The following is a 16,922-nucleotide window of genomic DNA, read 5'->3' as shown; positions in this document are numbered from 1 at the left end:
ATTGCAGTTTGCTTTGGCGAGAAAAAATAGCCTGAAGGATTATCACAAACTGGCTAGCCTATGTCAGTGACAAATGTTTGTGCTATTAAATTGTACAGAATTTGATTCTACAGAATTCTATCAAAAATTCAATTCCTAAGTTCCAATAAAGTAGGAAACACTGACCAAGTACCCTAAACAGGTGGCAGTATATATAGGGCTTTAAGTTTCACCTCTTTCTGAAAGGTAATTTTGTCCAAAAACAATCTCCTTTGTAAGGAGTCTGATTGAACCACAGTTCTATGGGTACATACCCCTAGCAGAGGAGAGGTTATGGTAGGGCCTGAGGAGGGGACACTATTATTGTGGTCCTCTGACCAAGCTCAGCAGCAAAACAATTTAGTCAAGAGTGTAGATGGCTGAGAGGAAGAGGAAAGATTGTGGGGCCATGGAGAAGTGGGTCTGTGGCAGGGCTGGTGAGGACACAGGTGGGCATTCCCTCTGATTTATCTCTTCCTCCCAGGTAAAGATGTAGCCCATGGAAGCTGAATTTGGTTCAGGAACCTGGAGTCACTCGTGTAGATCAGCATTGCCTTTAACAGAAGTGTTTGCGGTGTTGGCGTAAGTTCTTCCAGGATGGTGATGTAAGCTCCAGGTATAACACACGTGTTGCTAGAGAAGGGTTTAGTGGTTTTCTCAAGTTTGGCAGGACTACTTACATAGCAAGTGTCACCCGCAGGTGTTTGTCCCCTTAAAGACTGAAGGGGACAAAGGAATGCCCCAGAGATATACACTGCCTCTCCTAGCACTTGGCTGACTGCCTCACTTTCTCGTATTCTTAACTTGTATTCTTTTCTTATAGAAATAAACCAACTGAGAACTTATTATGTGTTGCTTCTCACCAGTCCACAACCCATCTTAAGTGCCACAGGTATTATCCGAAGAGTATGATCATAGCATTACTTCAGCTCTCTCTCCCTGCCCCACCCCTTTTTTGGGGGGGTAACCATGGAAACCTGGGTAGGGCACGTCAGTATGGAGCAGAAAGTTAAGCCAGTGTTTCCTGAAAAAGCCATGATCCAGAAAACTGGCCCAGTCAACTGAAGCAATGCAAAGTTCAAGGATTATATAAAATATTTCAAAATTTTTCACTTATTTTTCTTAAATATGAGACACTGAATATTTCTGAACATTCCAGAAAGCTGAAATTCTAATATAACAAAATGACAATTTATGTTTGCATCACATTTTAATTAAAAGGCATTACTATTTGTATTTTTACTTTATCCTCCATGATGATTCATGTGAAAAATTATAGTAATAAAAAGCTGCCAGGAAACAGACTGAACAGCCCTTAAATGAACATTCCATTAAAAAGAAGACTTGGAGTTAAGCAGCAAATCCTTTTTACCTGAAAGGGAGTAGGCTAATTAAAGTGCTGTCTGCACGAACATGAAAAAAACGGTGGGATATATGTCATGTGGAGTATGTTACTTTCCCCCTTGATCTGCTCTGCAAGCATTTCAAAGCAAAAACTTTTCCAGTGTTAAACAGAAATCTGGGGGAAATTCAGTTTCTAGCTTATGGACTCATTTCCTGCTTTATCCTCAGAAGACAGTCACTGAAGAGAGCAGAGAGGAAAACGGGCTGGAGTCACTGGCTGGGTTATGATGATCTGGCTGCTTCTGAGCTCATCCTCCTGAAGCACTGTCAGGAGGGCCTCTATTTTTATCCAACTTTCTAGGTAGCAATGGAGAAATATTTTACATTTCGTTCAACAGCAAAAAGGCAAGTACATCATTAATGAGGAAATATCAAATAAGACTCAAGGGTGTACTGTGTCATTCAGAGTCTCTGCATTTTGAGCATAAATGTGAGCCAAATAAAAGTGTGCAGAGGTCTCTTTCAATTAAAAAGTTTGTAGCTTTTCATATGATTTTCAAATAATTTTCATAAATAATTTTAAGGACTACTCATGGAACTTAAAAAGATTTCTAAGTTCTATCACAGACCCCTAGATCAGAATTTGCAGGATGGGCCAATGGAGCATTCTCTAGATCCTTACTACTCCAAATGTGGTGCCTGGATCAGCAGCAGTGGTACCACCTGGGAGCTTGCTATTAATAAGAAGGCAGAATTTTGAGCCTCACAGCAAGGCCAACTGAATCAGAACCTGAATTTTAACAAGATCTTCAGATGATTCATCTGAACATTAAAGTTTGAGAAGTGCTGCTCTGGGTGATTCTGAATTTCATCGCTGGCCAAGTAACACTGATTTAAAAGAACACTGCTTCCATATAAACACAAGTGAAATATAAATCACTTTCTTTAAAACAAAAAGTTTCTTATGTAACAATGCCCAAACAGAATGATTTTAAAATATAGACGGATTGGAGTTATTATACAATATGTAGATGGAGTAAGGACAAATTAATGGCTTAAGTCCTGCAAAAGAAAGCAAATATTAAAACACAACAAAAACCAAAGTTCATTTTGAGAACAATTTCCCAAAGTTTCTGAAAGTGGCAATACCTTTGGCATGTTGGAGAGGGCAATATGTCTGCTCTCTCTTCTTATCTTGATTGAAAAGTTGGCTTTGAACAATGGTTCATCAAAGCAAGGGAAAGCCATTCGTGCCTCGGTTGGCTCAAAATCCGTTACTGCAATTGTTCTATGAAAAGAAGCACATTCCACTCAGAATACACAAGTGAAATCATAAAAGAAAGGGAAAGAATTTTATCTTCAGAACACAGCTTATCAAACCTGGAAGTGATCTGTTTGATTTCTCAAACTGTAACCTTCGTGACCCTTAGTTTTTGAAGAAAATGAAGGTACAATTTGTTTAGCAGCTGCCAATCATAACAACGCACTGTGCCGGGCACTCTATCAACATGGTTGTCTCCATATTTACGGCAGATAAGGATATTGAGGCTCTGAGAACTTAGGTGACTTTACCTTTGGCTCAGAGGGTAAAGCGTCTGTCTGCAATGCTGGAGACCCAGGTTTGATCCCTGGGTCGGGAAGATCTCCTGGAGAAGGAAATGGCAACCCACTCCAGGATTCTTGCCTGGAAGATCCCATGGACTGAGGAGCCTGGTAGGCTACAGACTACTGGGTCACAAAGAGTCGGACACGACTGAGTGACTTCACTTTCTTTCACTTTACTTAGTATTGACAAATTGCTGAGATAGTGAAAGGTTGTTGCTGAGCTGTGAAAGACGCTGGGATTCTTGCCTACTGGAGGAGAGGAATTCAAACTGTGCCCAGTGAAGAGGCTTGAATGCTCAGAGTTTTTGCGTAATAAAGTTTTATTGAAGTGTAAAAGAGGTAGAGAAAGCTTCTGACATAGACATCAGAAGGGGGCGGAAAGAGTGCCCCCCCTGCTAGTCTCTAGCTGGATGTTATATAGCTACTGCTGCTGCTGCTGCTAAGTCGCTTTAGTCGTGTCCGACTCTGTGCGACCCCATAGACGGCAGGCCACCAGGCTACTAGCAGTCTGTTAATCAGAGAAAGGAAATGTGTCAAAACTCAGAGTGACTCCAGGCCCCTCACCCACAACATGCATTTTGGAGATAACATTGGCACAAGGTGAGTCATCCTAGGCCATGAAATCTTGAAAGGCAGGTTTCCAAGCAAATACATGGTTTCACTGACATAGATTAGGAGAGCAATTGTATGAGTAAAACTTAACTGGTTTGTCAAGTTGGTTCGGAGTCTTAGGTAGAACCAACTTGAAGACAGAGGCTAGGGTAAATACATAGTTCATTAACACAGCTTAGGAAAAACATTTCCGTGAGAAAAATGCATTGGTTAGCTCAAGGCGTGAGAAAAGTTAAGTTCAGGTGGAACCAGGTGTCATTATGGCAACACAGAATTTTAAAAGAAACCTCCTTTTAAATTTGTATGAGATGGAAAAAAAAAAAAAAAAACCTAACACTTGTAGTTTGTTTCCTCCTGCTGCTTAAGAGAGAGATAAAAAAAGTCTGACACTTGAAGCCTATCTCCTCCATTTGGAGACTCCTGACCTTCCTGCCTATTTCCCTCTCAATAGATATGCCCAACTGGACTTCAAAATTGACTAGAAGTTAGTAGTTTAGCATCATCAATAAGCCCGAGCAGGTCTCAATCAGCCCTTTGCATATTTGCGAGATGAGTGATGTCTTAGGTTGTGTTCCCAGGAAGCAGACCCTGATTTACGAGAACGTGCTGCCAAAGAGGCAAGAAGCAGGACAGGGAAGAGGAAGAAGTCAGGCCAGGTGCCAGCTTTAGCTTCATCCCTGGGCAGCTCTGCATGGAAACTACATCTTCAGCTTCCCTCCTACTAGAGGCAGGAGCTGGGCTAAGGTTCTTCCTGGAGGACCCAAGCTCCGCTTAGACATTTCTAGCTCTCTCCACTTGCAAGCAAAGCAGCTCCAGTTTTCAGACTATAACAGGTAGGTAGATATCCTGGCAAACCTCTATACCCCATCACCTTGAAGATGTTTGAAATGGTATAATTACAAATGTATTCTTTGGACCTGAAGACTTTAATTAGGAAGCAAACCTAGAGAGCATACTTCCACTGGAGGAGGAGGGCATAATAGAAAATCTCAAGGGACAGAGAAAGGTGAGAAGGACCAGGAGGGGAATAAAAAGAAGCTGCTAGGATATTTTTTGCCTCAGTTTAATTCACTGCTTCAGACCAGAAAAATCAGGCTGGGGATCTAACTGTCTTATCTGGGGCCTTGATGTTACTTGGATTTGGTAGCAGGTCCTACACATTTAAAGGAATCCCAAGTACCTGGAATAATTTTTAATGTGAAATTTTGGTTTAGAAAGCCTAACACTGAAAAAGTCAAAAGTTTAAGATTTTCTTTGCTATTTACACAATCAACTTTAGTGCTGCATGTAAAGTATGTAAAGTGCTGCATGGAGAAGGCAATGGCAACCCACCCCAGTGTTCTTGCCTGGAGAACCCCAGGGACAGAGGAGCCTGGTGGGCTGCCGTCTATAGGGTCGCACAGAGTTCGACACGACTGAAGCGACTTAGCAGCAGCAGCAGCATGTAAAGTAGTGACTCCCTGCTTCTCAAAGAATTATTGTTGACTGAATTATTTTTGCATTTTAAGTTGTGTGTGTGCACATGCGTGTGTAAATAAGAAAAAGACAGAGAGGTCATAAAATTCCATTGACATTGTCCTGCAAATCATCCTACACGTTAAGACCTACTAGGTAAGTGAATATGAAGAAAGCTGACAAATTAATCATGGGACGAGTTGGAAATAGCCTTCGGGTAATTATGAGAGACACGCTGGAACGTAGTTACTTTTCAATCTGATACTCTAAAAAACAACCCTCTCTGCCAACAAAGGTCCGTCTAGTCAAGGTTATGGTTTTTCCAGTAGTCATGTATGGATGTGAGAGTTGGACTATAAAAAAAGCTGAGTGCCAAAGAATTGATGCTTTTGAACCATGGTGCTGGAACAAACTCTTGAGAGATCCTTGGACTGCAAGGAGATCCAACTAGTCCATCCTAAAGGAGATCAGTCCTGAGTGTTCACTGGAAGGACTGATGTTGAAGCTGAAACTCCAATACTTGGCCACCTCATGCGAAGAGCTGACTCACTGGGAAAGACCCTGATGCTGGGAAAGATTGAAGGCGGGAGGAAAAGGGGATGACAGAGGATGAGATGGTTGGATGGCATCACCAACACAATGGCCATGAATTTGGGTAAACTCTGGGAGCTGGTGATGGACAGGGAGGCCTGGCATGCTGCAGTCCATGGGGTCACAAAGTTGGACATGACTGAGCAACTGAACGAACTGGTCTCCCTCGTCTCCCTAAATGATATCCTTAAAATGTATTTCCTTTAAGTGAAGGTTTTGTCAGTTGAGAAAGTGAAATAAATCATCACTAGTCCTGTGGCGCCTCAGTGAGGAGTTGATAATTTTCCTATCCAATACCGTGCCAGACCTGGGAGCAGGCCTCTGAGAACCGAGGATATGATGAGGGGAACACATTCCCAAGGGGAGGGCAAGAATGGGCTGGGGAAGGGCTGTCCTCAGTGGAGTGCTGGGGGCTGTGGGGTGCGTGCGTGAGTCCCAGAAGGCAGGGAGCCCCTGGGCGGCGGGGGGGGGGGGGGGGGGGAAGGGGAGAGGAGACACTCTGGCAGGAGACACTGAGCTGCTAAAATCACCTACCAATACCCATTCCCCTTCTTCAGTTTCAGCAGAATCCTGATTCTGTTCAGGAAGGCAACGAGTGAGTGAGTGAAGTTGCTCAGTCGTGCCCGACTCTTTGCGACCCCATGGACAGTGGCCTGCACCAACCTCCGCCATCCATGGGATTTTCCAGGCAAAAGTACTGGAGTGGGTTGCCATTTCCTTCTCCAAGGAAGGCAAAGCCTCTGGATAAAAGAATCATTTCTCCAGATTCTCTTGCAGCTTGGTGAGCACATGACTCGTTCTGATCTAGTTGAAATTATTGGATGAGAAAGCTTGGGAAAAGGTGTCAGACTCAACTGGATGTTTCTTTTAGCATTTTTCTCTTTCCCATTTCCCTCTTTTCCTGCCTGGAATGTGAACTTGATGCCTAGAGGTTCAGGAATCATCTTGTATTAAGAGGAAAGTCATCTACCAAAGATGGCTAAGCAGAAAGTTAAAAGGAGTCTAGGTCTTGGATAATATTAGTGAACTCTGGAGAAAACCTGGGAGGCTCTGCTTCTGGATTTCTTGTTGCATGAGAAAGACACCCGCTTCCCCCTGTATGCCAAAGCCATCGTACTGGGGTTTCTCAAATTGGCAATTGAAAAAAAGAGGAGAACACCAAAGCCAGATTCCTTTTCACCCCTGAGATGGACCCTGGCCCTGGACAGCCAAGTCAGTCATCCCTCCCTGTGAAGCATCCTTGATTCCTCTTGCCTTACATAACCAGTGTCAGCAAATTCTGTTTTACCCTTCTTTGGAACAAATGCCGAATTCAATCATTTCATAGGAAGCACTACCAGCCAGTCCAAACCAACATCCTTTCTGACCCGAACAAGAACAACTGCAACGACCTCCTGAAAGACCAGTTTGCTTCTTCCTTTTCCTCTCTATAATCTACCATCAACATATATGTTATCTTTATAAAGCATACGTCACATCAGAACTCTCCAATGACTTCCCATGGTCCCTGAGTCAAAGCCTAACACAACAGGCTCTAAGTCTCTGCACGATCTGACCTCTCTCTCCTCTACATCTCTCCCTCACTCACGCTGGCCTTCATCTCTCAGTTACTCCTGCTTTACAGACTTGGCACTTGCTGATGCCTTTCCTGGGAACGCTGTGCACTTAGGTGTCTTCAGGATTGTCTCCTTTAAAAAAAAAAAAGTTCAGATCTCAGTTTAAGTATACTTCCTCCATAGCAAGAACTTCTCTGACCACTCAGCTAAATTATTCCAAACTCCTCGTCTATATCTCACTGCTATATACTCAGTGCCTGGAATGGTGCCTGGCACATAGCATGTGTTCAGTATGACCTGATGGAATAGACTATATTTCTTATTTCTCCAGACTGACTTGTTCCTGCCTCCTGGATCTGAGTTATATTGTTTCTGGGCAAAGTACATGATCTCACTTCCTCCCTTCCAACTCAAATCTTATGCACATTTCCTTTTGGTCTCAGATCAAGGCTCACCCCCTTTGAGAAGCCTTCCATACTTTAGCTCTCTCTGCACAGATCATTTCCCCTAGCAGATAAGCGTGTCAGTCTTGTCATAGTCAAATACTGGCCTCTCCTCTTGGTTATTTTTCCTCTAGCAATTTATGCCTCTGCTTTCTGTCTTTTCACCTTTATTGTGACTTACTTTAGGAATGGCAGAGCTTCTCCTTCTGAGTTTTCCAGGTTTTTTTTGGACTTTTCATAAATGGCTACTGAAGCCTGCTCCTGGTAGAGACATAACCCATGAGGAAAGTATTACAAAAGACAGTGAACAATTGGAGCTGCCTCTTACCTTGTTTCACCACCAAGAGTTCTGTACGTGCTTTTATAAAAGCCTTCAAAACCATCAGCTAGCTTGGCCTGGAAGTCAATAGCCACGGAGTATCTCAGGTCAGCCCTAAGTTTCTCTGGAACCAGCAGGGCAATTTGCTGATGAGCAGGATAACTCAAAACAGTTAGGCTTTCCCCTGGTTTCCTGTATCTCACATCCTCCTCTGACTGAAGAGAGGCATTTAAGATTTCAAGATCTTTGCTGTGCAAGACGATGAACTGGGTAGCATCTCGAACCAAGACTTCGATCTTCTCAGATGCAACGAAGTCCAGGGAGGTGAGATTTGGGTGAATGAGAAGGTCATAGTGGAGGGGAATGATCACAGTGGGGAGCCTTAGCTCATGCCAAGGAAATATTTCCCCATTGGTGGCTATTGGAGAAGCCTTGGGGTCCTTATTGAACTGATCAATAGGTGAACTTGTGAACTGAGAACAAATACATATGTGGGGCATGATGACTGCTGAGCAGTAAAATACGATGTATATATTAAATATTAATTTTCTGCATGAATTAGCCATGATAGAGGGATAGAATACTCAATCAATTTTCCGGAAGACAAATGTTCAGGCTAAATCTCATAGTCCTCCATAGCCCCGTGTTGGCTCCAGTTAGGCCACTCAGGATCCGAACAATATGTTTCAATAAACAGATTTAATCTAGAAAGAAAAAAAAAAAACATGTATAGCATGAAAATAAAGACATTTCAATTCATAAATAAAACTTTAAAACAACAAAAGGATATATGTGAAAGGGGAAAATCTACTTTGTCATAATGAGGCCAAATCTCCACGAAATCAAGTAGAAAGTGAGCTATCATCTGGTTATTACAAATAAACACTTTTAGAACTCAAATGAAAGGATTCTGCCTTAAAATTGCATCTGTGGAATCCCCTCTGCATTTCTGTGCAATGAAGAGATGGTAGGTGCGTAAATTCATTGCATGCTCAACGTTAACATTTGCCCACATCATTTCATGAGCGCGTCTGGTCATCTGAGAGTAAACTGCACAGCTGCCTCTACTTTGTCTTAATAATTCACAAAGAATAGTCAATATTCTTGGGATATTAGATATTACTATTATTAACGGCATTGGATTTCACCTCTTTTGATAAATAAAGTTGGCTGAATGGCCCTGTTCTATTGGGACTTCCCTGGTGGCACAGAGGTTAAAGCGTCTGCCTGCAATATGGGAGACCTGGGTTCGATCCCAGGTCAGGGAAGACCCCCTGGAGAAGGAAATGGCAACCCACTCCAGTGTTCCTGCCTGGAGAATCTCATGGACAGAGGAGCCTGGCAGGCTACAGTCCACGGGGTTGCAAAGAGTCGGACACGACTGAGCGAGTGAAGTTACTGGTGTACAGAACACTGTTCAAGCTAGGTTTTTATTTCAGTTTATTTCCAATGTATCAAAAACCAAGGAAATAAGCTTTGATTTATAATATTCAAACTGATTATTAAGTTATTATTAAGTAATTATTAGATTATTAACTAATGTTAAGTTACTTTGGTCTTCATCACAGGCTACCTTTGAAAACACAAATCAAATTGAACTCACTGCCTCTGTAAATAAAACTAAGGCGATTTCTTCTCATTAGAAGGGTAACACTACAAAACATATAAAATAAGGACAAACAATGTACGTTGTAGTTTAGGTATTCAGTTCTGACACCCACCGCTAAATAATTTAGGTATTTACTTCATTACGCCCAGCATGTAATGAATGTTAAACATTAAATTATTGTGATTATTATAACTCACATTCTCTGGCCTAAATTGTGGAACTTCTCCCCCATGTGTAGTATCTAGATATTAATATCTAGTATCCCAAGAATATTGAACATTCTTCGTGACTTATTAAGATGAAATAGAGACACCTGTGCAGCTTACTTTCAGATGTCCAGACACGCTCATGAAATGATGTGGGCAAACGTTAAAAACATTGGCCTCTGTTTACCTCCTCCCCACTTCACCTTAAATCCAAGAATGGCTCTCTTTCCATTTCCTTTTTTCAAATCAGTAACATATTCTCTTGAATTAATTGTCTAAAGAGTTACTGCAATTTGCAATATTAATCCAGATCAACAAATATTATTGAAGAAGCAAAGAAAATAATGGTTAAATATGGTTGAATAAGAACACTTCTCCCCTCTTTTTTTAGACAAGCATTAAATTATTGCTACCAAATCCCGATGTTCCAAGGGCCTCTGATACATAAAACCATAACTGGTCAATTAGCTTGAATTTCTGATGATTTGAAAAATGAAATAACTTGTTTGTTAGGTCCCAGGCCTGGGAATCAGAGTGCAAGGGTTCCAATTCTAGGGTCATCGTGCTTATGCTGAATGATCTTGGGCAAATTTTCTGATTTTTTTAGCATCAATTTCCTCACCTATAAAACAGTGTAATGACTTACACTAACATTGGAAGAATTAAGTGAAATAATTCACATGAAGAATTGGGTACAGCACAGCAACTAGCGTGCAGAAAGCATGTAATGAATGTTAGACATTAAATTATTGTGACTATTAGAGCACATTCTCTGGTCTAAATTATGGAGCCTCTCCCCAGCGTGTAGCAGACACACCAAAGGAAAAGTATATATATATACATATATTTCTTTTTTGGTAAGAGAAGAGAGAAAGGCCTCAATAATTATTGATGTGGCCTTTAACTTTAGAACTGGTAAGAATCTTAAAGGCTGGCTAGCACGAGTTCTCAGTGAGATAAAGTAACTGAGAGTGAGTGTGTCTGCCAGAATCAAACAGGAAGTCTGAAGCAGAATCAGGGCTGAAATATAGCTCTTGGCCCATTTGTCAGTGAAGCTTTCCTTATATGGCGCTTTGCTGCGCTGAACAAAATACATGGAGGTAGAAGATCCAAGAACTGCAGCAAACATTTGGGAAAAGCTAAGAGACTCTCCAAAAGAGAGTGAGTCAGTCAAATGGATTCTTAAATCTCATCCTAACTGCACAATCGTCCTAAAACAGTAGTACCAGATACACCCACGTTCCCCAGATCCCTGGCTTAGATTACAAGAGCTCCTCAACACAGAAGTTTCATACCTTCAGTGCAGGTCATTATTCTCACTGAAAAATGAGGATTTTTACGACAGATTCAAGAGAAATGTTGCTGTGTTACCTCAATCCACGTCGTTGCAAATTTGAATGGAGGGGACCTTATTTCTGCTTTCACTTTCTGTTCAGGCAGGATTCCGAAATTTGCATAACTGCAATGAACAAGCAGCTTCAAAGTAAAAGCCAGACCAGGCAAGGCCAGGTAGGACTCCAATATCCCAGTGGCTGCGGCTCCTGCTGTTTCATCTTCCCCACCCCCGTGTCCCCAGGTAAAAAACCTTCAGAACCTAGTTTTGTTTTGTTTTGATGCTGGGTTATTTTAAGACACGATATTGAATTCCTCCCCGTGGTGTGTCCATATGTCTTGCCACTTCCACTGTTCACTGAACCCAGGGTAGATAAGGCGTGACGGGGAAGTTGGAAGAAGACTCGGGAGCTGTGGGGTCTGCACACATGTTTATTTTCTCCGGGCAGCAGCAGTAGCAGCAGCAACAGCGAGTCTTCAAAGAACGTTGATATACTAAGAGAGACAAAAGGGGCCCGTGGCCGAAGGGGCACGCAGGCCCATTGCTACCAAGGTCAGCAATATTGCTATTTACAGAACATAACGTATGAGGCTGTGAGAGTGTGGGGCAGGAGAGCCGGACTCACTCTGTGTTCTCAGTTAATTTCTCCATACCATATTACCGTGAACTCTGACCTTTGTCCACCCACTTGGAAAAGATAACAAATCTGACTTTGGTCCAGCCACTTGGAAAGGATAGCTCCCAGCCAGGTTTAATGGCCTTTAACAGAGGTGCTAGACCCCGTTCCCTCCGTCTGTAAACTGCCTGCCTCCTGGGCATAAAGGGTCTGTGTCCCACCTTTACGTCTCTCCATCTTTCACTTCTCTTCCTTTCCACCCTGTGTATGGGCCTTCCACAGAGAAAAAGCCTCTGTTCTCTGCTCTTGTCCCACTTTACTCTTTCCCTAAGAGAATATGTTCATTAAGGAGTTTTCTCACTTAGCCTCAGCCATCCCACCTTTCTCTCTCCCAGTCTCTCCTCTGCTGCTGTAATTCCAGCAGCCCGATGGACGGCCTTGGCACGGATGTTCTGCGAACAACTCACACGTTGTTTTCTTTTGCCAAAGTAAAAGGACCGGAGCCTTTTGATTTAGCTTCAGCTTCATCTGCTTCACGTCTTCCGCTGCTGTCCATGATTTGGACCACATCGCTGTTTTGATTCAGCTTCGCTTTGGTTTGCTACCAAGTTCTGTTGATTCTTCCTTCTTAATCTGTTTGTATCCAACATAAAAAAATTGTTCTCCACAATCGTGAAAGCAGATCATGTCTTCATCACTCCTCACCACGGCCTTCAAACAAGATTTGCTGCTTCTAGAGACATGTCCTTGCAGTCCACCCATACGGTGCCCGGCAGCAGATTATTTCAGACACTGCTTGATCATGCCATGTGGAGAAGGAAATGGCAACCCACTCCAGTCTTCTTGCCTGGAGAATTCCATGGACAGAGGAGCCAGGTGGGCTCCCATCCTTGGGGTCACAAAAAGCTGGACATGGCTGAGCAACCCTCACTCACTCACACTCACGCACTCACTTGATCACGCCATGCCCCTGCTCCAAACCTTTCCATGGTTTCTTCCCCTGTTTACACACAGAGGCAGTTCCCATGTAGAGACCGTGCGTGACCCACTGGCAGCCTAAAGGCCGCAGGACCTCGTACAAGGCTCGTCTGGGATTTTGTTTAGATCCTAGTACGTTAGAGGGCCACACACACACACACACACACACACACACACACACACACGTTTTCTCACGTGAAATGTAACCGGCTTGGCTCCTGTTGTCCTTAGGCCTCCTTCACACACTGGTTTTCATGCCTTCTCTGAGGTGCATCCCTATATGTAACCTGTGCTTTGGTTTGACGTTCACATCCTGCCATAGTTAAATCCTACTTAGCTCTCAAGCCTTCATTTCTTTCCTCTTTTTATATTTTATCATTCCAACCCTAATAAAGCAGAAAGAGCAAAACCAAGGAGGTGGCCTATACTTAGGGCCAGAGGCGCAGGCCTGAATGGAATCCCTCAGAGTGGAATTTCCTGTGGTTAAAGGGGTACCGCGGGGCAGGGCAGAGGATGGAAACAGGTGACTGGGGTAAGTGTTAGTCACTGAGTCGTGCCTGACTCTGCGACCCCATGGACTGTAGCCCACCAGGCTCCTTTGTCTGTGGGATTCTCCAGGCAAGATTACTGGAATGGGTTGCCATTCCCTGCTCCAGGGGATCTTCCCGACCCAGGGATCGAACCTGGGTCTCCTTCATTGCAGGCAAATTCTTTACCATCTGAACCACAGGGAAGACTGGGGTAAACTGGCCCTTGGTGCCAGTTCTTGGAAATTTCATTTTGCAGTGGGGGAGCGGTGGGGGGAATGAGGAAGTGTAGCAAGCTGGGAGTGGTTCTGTGACTTTATACAAGAGCCAGCCCAGTCATGTGTGTCTGTGTGCACTCAGAACTACCCCCTACCCGTGAGAATGGAAGTGATGACTGAGAATGGAGAGAAGAGGCTGTCAGATTGAGCTACTGAGTTCCAGAAGAGGAAGATGAGTAGGGTCCAGGTGACTTCATAGTGTATTATTTAAAACTACTGCTGCTACTGCTGCTAAGTTGCTTCAGTCGTGTCCGACTCTGTGCGACCCCATAGATGGCAGCCCACCAGGCCCCTCTGTCCCTGGGATTCTCCAGGCAAGAACACTGGAGTGGGTTGCCATTTAAAACTATTTCTCACCAAAAAGGGTTTCTAATCCTTTTATTTCCTGATAAGGGAATAAGCTTTGGGTGTTTGCTGCACAGAATTCACATGCCACTTCCTTCTGGTCTTCTGATCTGTCTCTTGCTCAGAGACTCTCCTTTTTGGCTCCAAACAGAGTAGCAGTCTTCAGTCCACCCCTGCCGCCATCCAGCATGTATCCATCAGCTTGCTCTTTTATTCCTTAGCATTTATCAATTCCTGAGTAACTATGTATTGATTTATTCGTTTTATTTGTCTCCCCACTAGAACTTGGGCTCCCCAGGTGGCTCAGGGGGAAAGAATCCACCTCCAATGCCAGAGACGCGGGAGACCTTGGTTCAGTCCCCGGGTCAGTAAGATCCCCTGGAGGAGGAAATGCACCCCACTCCAGAATTCTTCCCTGGTAAATCCCATGGACAGAGGAGTCGCAAAGAGTCAGACACGATGGAGCACAGCTTGGCCGCAGCATGCCTCTAGAACAAGCGCTCCTTGCTGGCAGGGAGTTTGTCTGCTCTGCTTGCCTCCTAACACCTGGAGCCTAGAGCAGAGCCTGGTGTATGAGACCTTCAGGAAACACATATAAATATCTGCTGGACAGGTGAGCGCATTTGCAATACTTTTTGTTTTTTCTTTCTAGATTGCCCTATGTGTGCCCCTTGTTTCAGGCAAACCAGGGAACTTTCCATTTCTGTGCGAACCCAGTGTTCCCTCACCTTTACTGAGGCTGCCACTGTGAGCAATTCGTCTTTCTCAATGTCCCCTGTGTAAACTTCTCACTGTCAGGCAAATGCCTCCTCCAGGAAGTCACCTTGGAAGTGACACCCCCCTTCCATTCCAGTCCCTAACTGCAGGCACCTCTTGAGTCAGTTCCATTGGCCCTTACTTCACACTCTGACGCTTGTTCTTCACGTCCTTCCTTAAACTATCAACTCCTGAAGAAGCCTGGGGCCAAGCACTATGCCTGCACCCTTCTCCAGCACCTCTCAGAGCATCGCGCACCGCGGAGGCCCTCAACAAACGGGCAAGAGTGAGTGAGTCGAAGTTTCCAAAAAGGTGAAACACTTATTTTTCAAAATGCTCAAAGTTTTTTTTTTAAATTAATTTTAACGGAAATCTTTCTCATGAAAATCACAGCTATTTCTATCCCCTTAGGGTATCCCCAATAGATTTAGAATCATAGTGACCCAAGTTTTTAATTACAAACTGGACCTAGAATCAAGAGAATTGGACTTAAAGCCATCTTCTGAAAATAAATCATTTCTTTTCCAAATTAGAGGCATGAATACTTTACTAATTATTACACAGGATTATTGTCTCTTTGGAGAAGGAAATGGCAACCCACTCCAGTATTCTTGCCTGGGGAATCCTGTGGACAGAGGAGCCTGGTGGGCTGCTTGCTGTCCATGGGGTTGCACAGAATCAGACACGACTGAAGCGACTTAGCATGCAAGCATACATTGTCTACTGGAATCAATTTGAGGTAATGTGGAAGACAGTTTATAAATGTTTTATAAAATAAACTTTAAACTTGTTGACATGTATCAGCTACCTTAATAACAATAATCAGTGATTCTGTTGGGTTATAGTAAAGTGCTGCCCTTGAGGCAAATGAAAGGTAACAAATGCTCCCATGTTGCTGAATTGTTAAGGATATTATGCAACGTTTATTCCAGGTCCCACATTATCATCAAATTTTTATTTGCCTTTTGTTGTTACCTTCAGACATCCTCAGCTTTCTCCCTAGACCTGTGTCCAGACTGTCCCTTCTACAGGGCCACAAGGTGAAAACTCAGCAAATGAAGCTAGCTGGACACTATTTCAAACACCCAGATGCCTTAAAAATTATTTTCTAGTGCTGCCTGTGTTGCAGGTGGGGAGAATTCAGGATAAATGAAATGATAAATGGCCTCCTGACAAATGCGATGTCCCTGAATCTCCTCCTCGCTTTCTGCCGTTGAATTTCCTCCCCTGAACACAGCTCTGCATTTGTCCAGGCTAGATGGTATCACGCTGAACACCTGCCAACTTCCGGGCTTAAAACCACTTCCTCTTCTCTGCCTCTCACTTCTTTTCAAAAGGATCTCTAAAATTCTGTTGAAAGCACTTCATGGAATTATTCTGTCTCTGTACAACTTCAAATAAAATGATGTCAGAATCTATAACATGGGTTTAAAAATCTAAACAAAGAAAAAAAAGGTTTCTAATACCACAAAGACCCAGGGTCTATGCAAAATACAAGGTGGTACATTTTATCATGAAAGCATTTTATAGTTTTTCAAAAATTCAGCTTCAGCAGAAAATTAAATGAGCATAATGGTAGAATTTTAAGTCAGTAACTGATAGACGCATTTTCAAAAATTTAGAGCTTTAGTAAGTCTTACACAACATTTACTAAGAGTAACAACAGAAGGCTGCAGCAGTAAAAACAGTCTTGCATTGCTGAAGTAGGACACAAATTAAGCAAACCTGACTTTGAATCACGAATGATACACAGGTGGGTGAATGCATGGACACGAAGCCTGCAGCTCCTGGGGGCTGACTGTGGTCTTTGTGATACCATTTCATAGCAGGGACTTGAGCACTGCAGGGTCTTGGTGTTTGTGGGGCTCCTGGAACCAAAGCCCCAGGTGTGCCGATGGGTGACTCTACCCACATTTCGAACTTTTAATAGCCAAGTGAAAATTTTTGGTGCTTCTGGCATTTTCCAGGGAAAGATTATCTAAATAACTGATGACACACTTTCAAACAAGAAACATTGTTGCAAAAGAAGCCAGTGATTCTGAGCTTGTTATATACCTTATTCTGAAAGGAAGATTTTGTGCTTCCAAATGATAAAACCAACGAATTGAAGTAAATGAGTATTGCTTGGCTTCCCATTACTTAGAAGACTTAAAGGTCTGTGAGAATTTCTACTCTGGCCATTAACGAGTAGGGGCGGGGATTTATCCTCTCACTTTAAACACCACCTCACCCCCGCCCGCCAAAATGGATAAAAGACCGTTTTCAGGTAAGTGCAGGCAGCCATCCCCGAAAGATGCGCTCAAAGGCGTTCAGGGCCGCAACTGTCCCAGC

General features: G+C 43.3%; 1 protein-coding gene and 1 long non-coding RNA gene across 3 annotated transcripts in view; one reads left to right on the top strand and one right to left on the bottom strand.

Moving 5' to 3' along the window:
- Positions 1-11,202, bottom strand: part of ERAP2 (endoplasmic reticulum aminopeptidase 2) — a 46,109-nt gene extending 34,907 nt beyond the window's left edge. Inside the window, exons 1-3 of one of the 2 annotated variants that reach the window (XM_069592642.1) lie at positions 11,130-11,202; positions 7,953-8,647; positions 2,512-2,650 (exon numbers count right to left, since the gene is read on the bottom strand). In XM_069592642.1, the coding sequence (XP_069448743.1) occupies positions 2,512-2,650; positions 7,953-8,509 (696 nt within the window). In that variant the 5' untranslated portion in view covers positions 8,510-8,647; positions 11,130-11,202. Of the gene's footprint in view, positions 1-2,511; positions 2,651-7,952; positions 8,648-11,053 lie in introns of both variants that reach the window. The other variant, XM_069592643.1, reaches the window with a different exon arrangement.
- A 48-nt stretch (positions 11,203-11,250) lies between these two features.
- On the top strand, positions 11,251-16,009 carry LOC138441530 (uncharacterized). The gene is made up of 4 exons (XR_011257386.1): positions 11,251-11,334; positions 14,118-14,448; positions 14,689-14,903; positions 15,721-16,009. It is a non-coding gene; the product is annotated as an uncharacterized lncRNA (long non-coding RNA).
- Positions 16,010-16,922: the final 913 nt, after the last annotated feature.

The sequence above is a fragment of the Ovis canadensis genome, chromosome 5, assembly GCF_042477335.2.
Source record: "Ovis canadensis isolate MfBH-ARS-UI-01 breed Bighorn chromosome 5, ARS-UI_OviCan_v2, whole genome shotgun sequence".
NCBI classification, from domain to species: Eukaryota; Metazoa; Chordata; class Mammalia; order Artiodactyla; family Bovidae; genus Ovis; species Ovis canadensis.
This window is presented reverse-complemented; position numbering and strand designations above follow the sequence as displayed.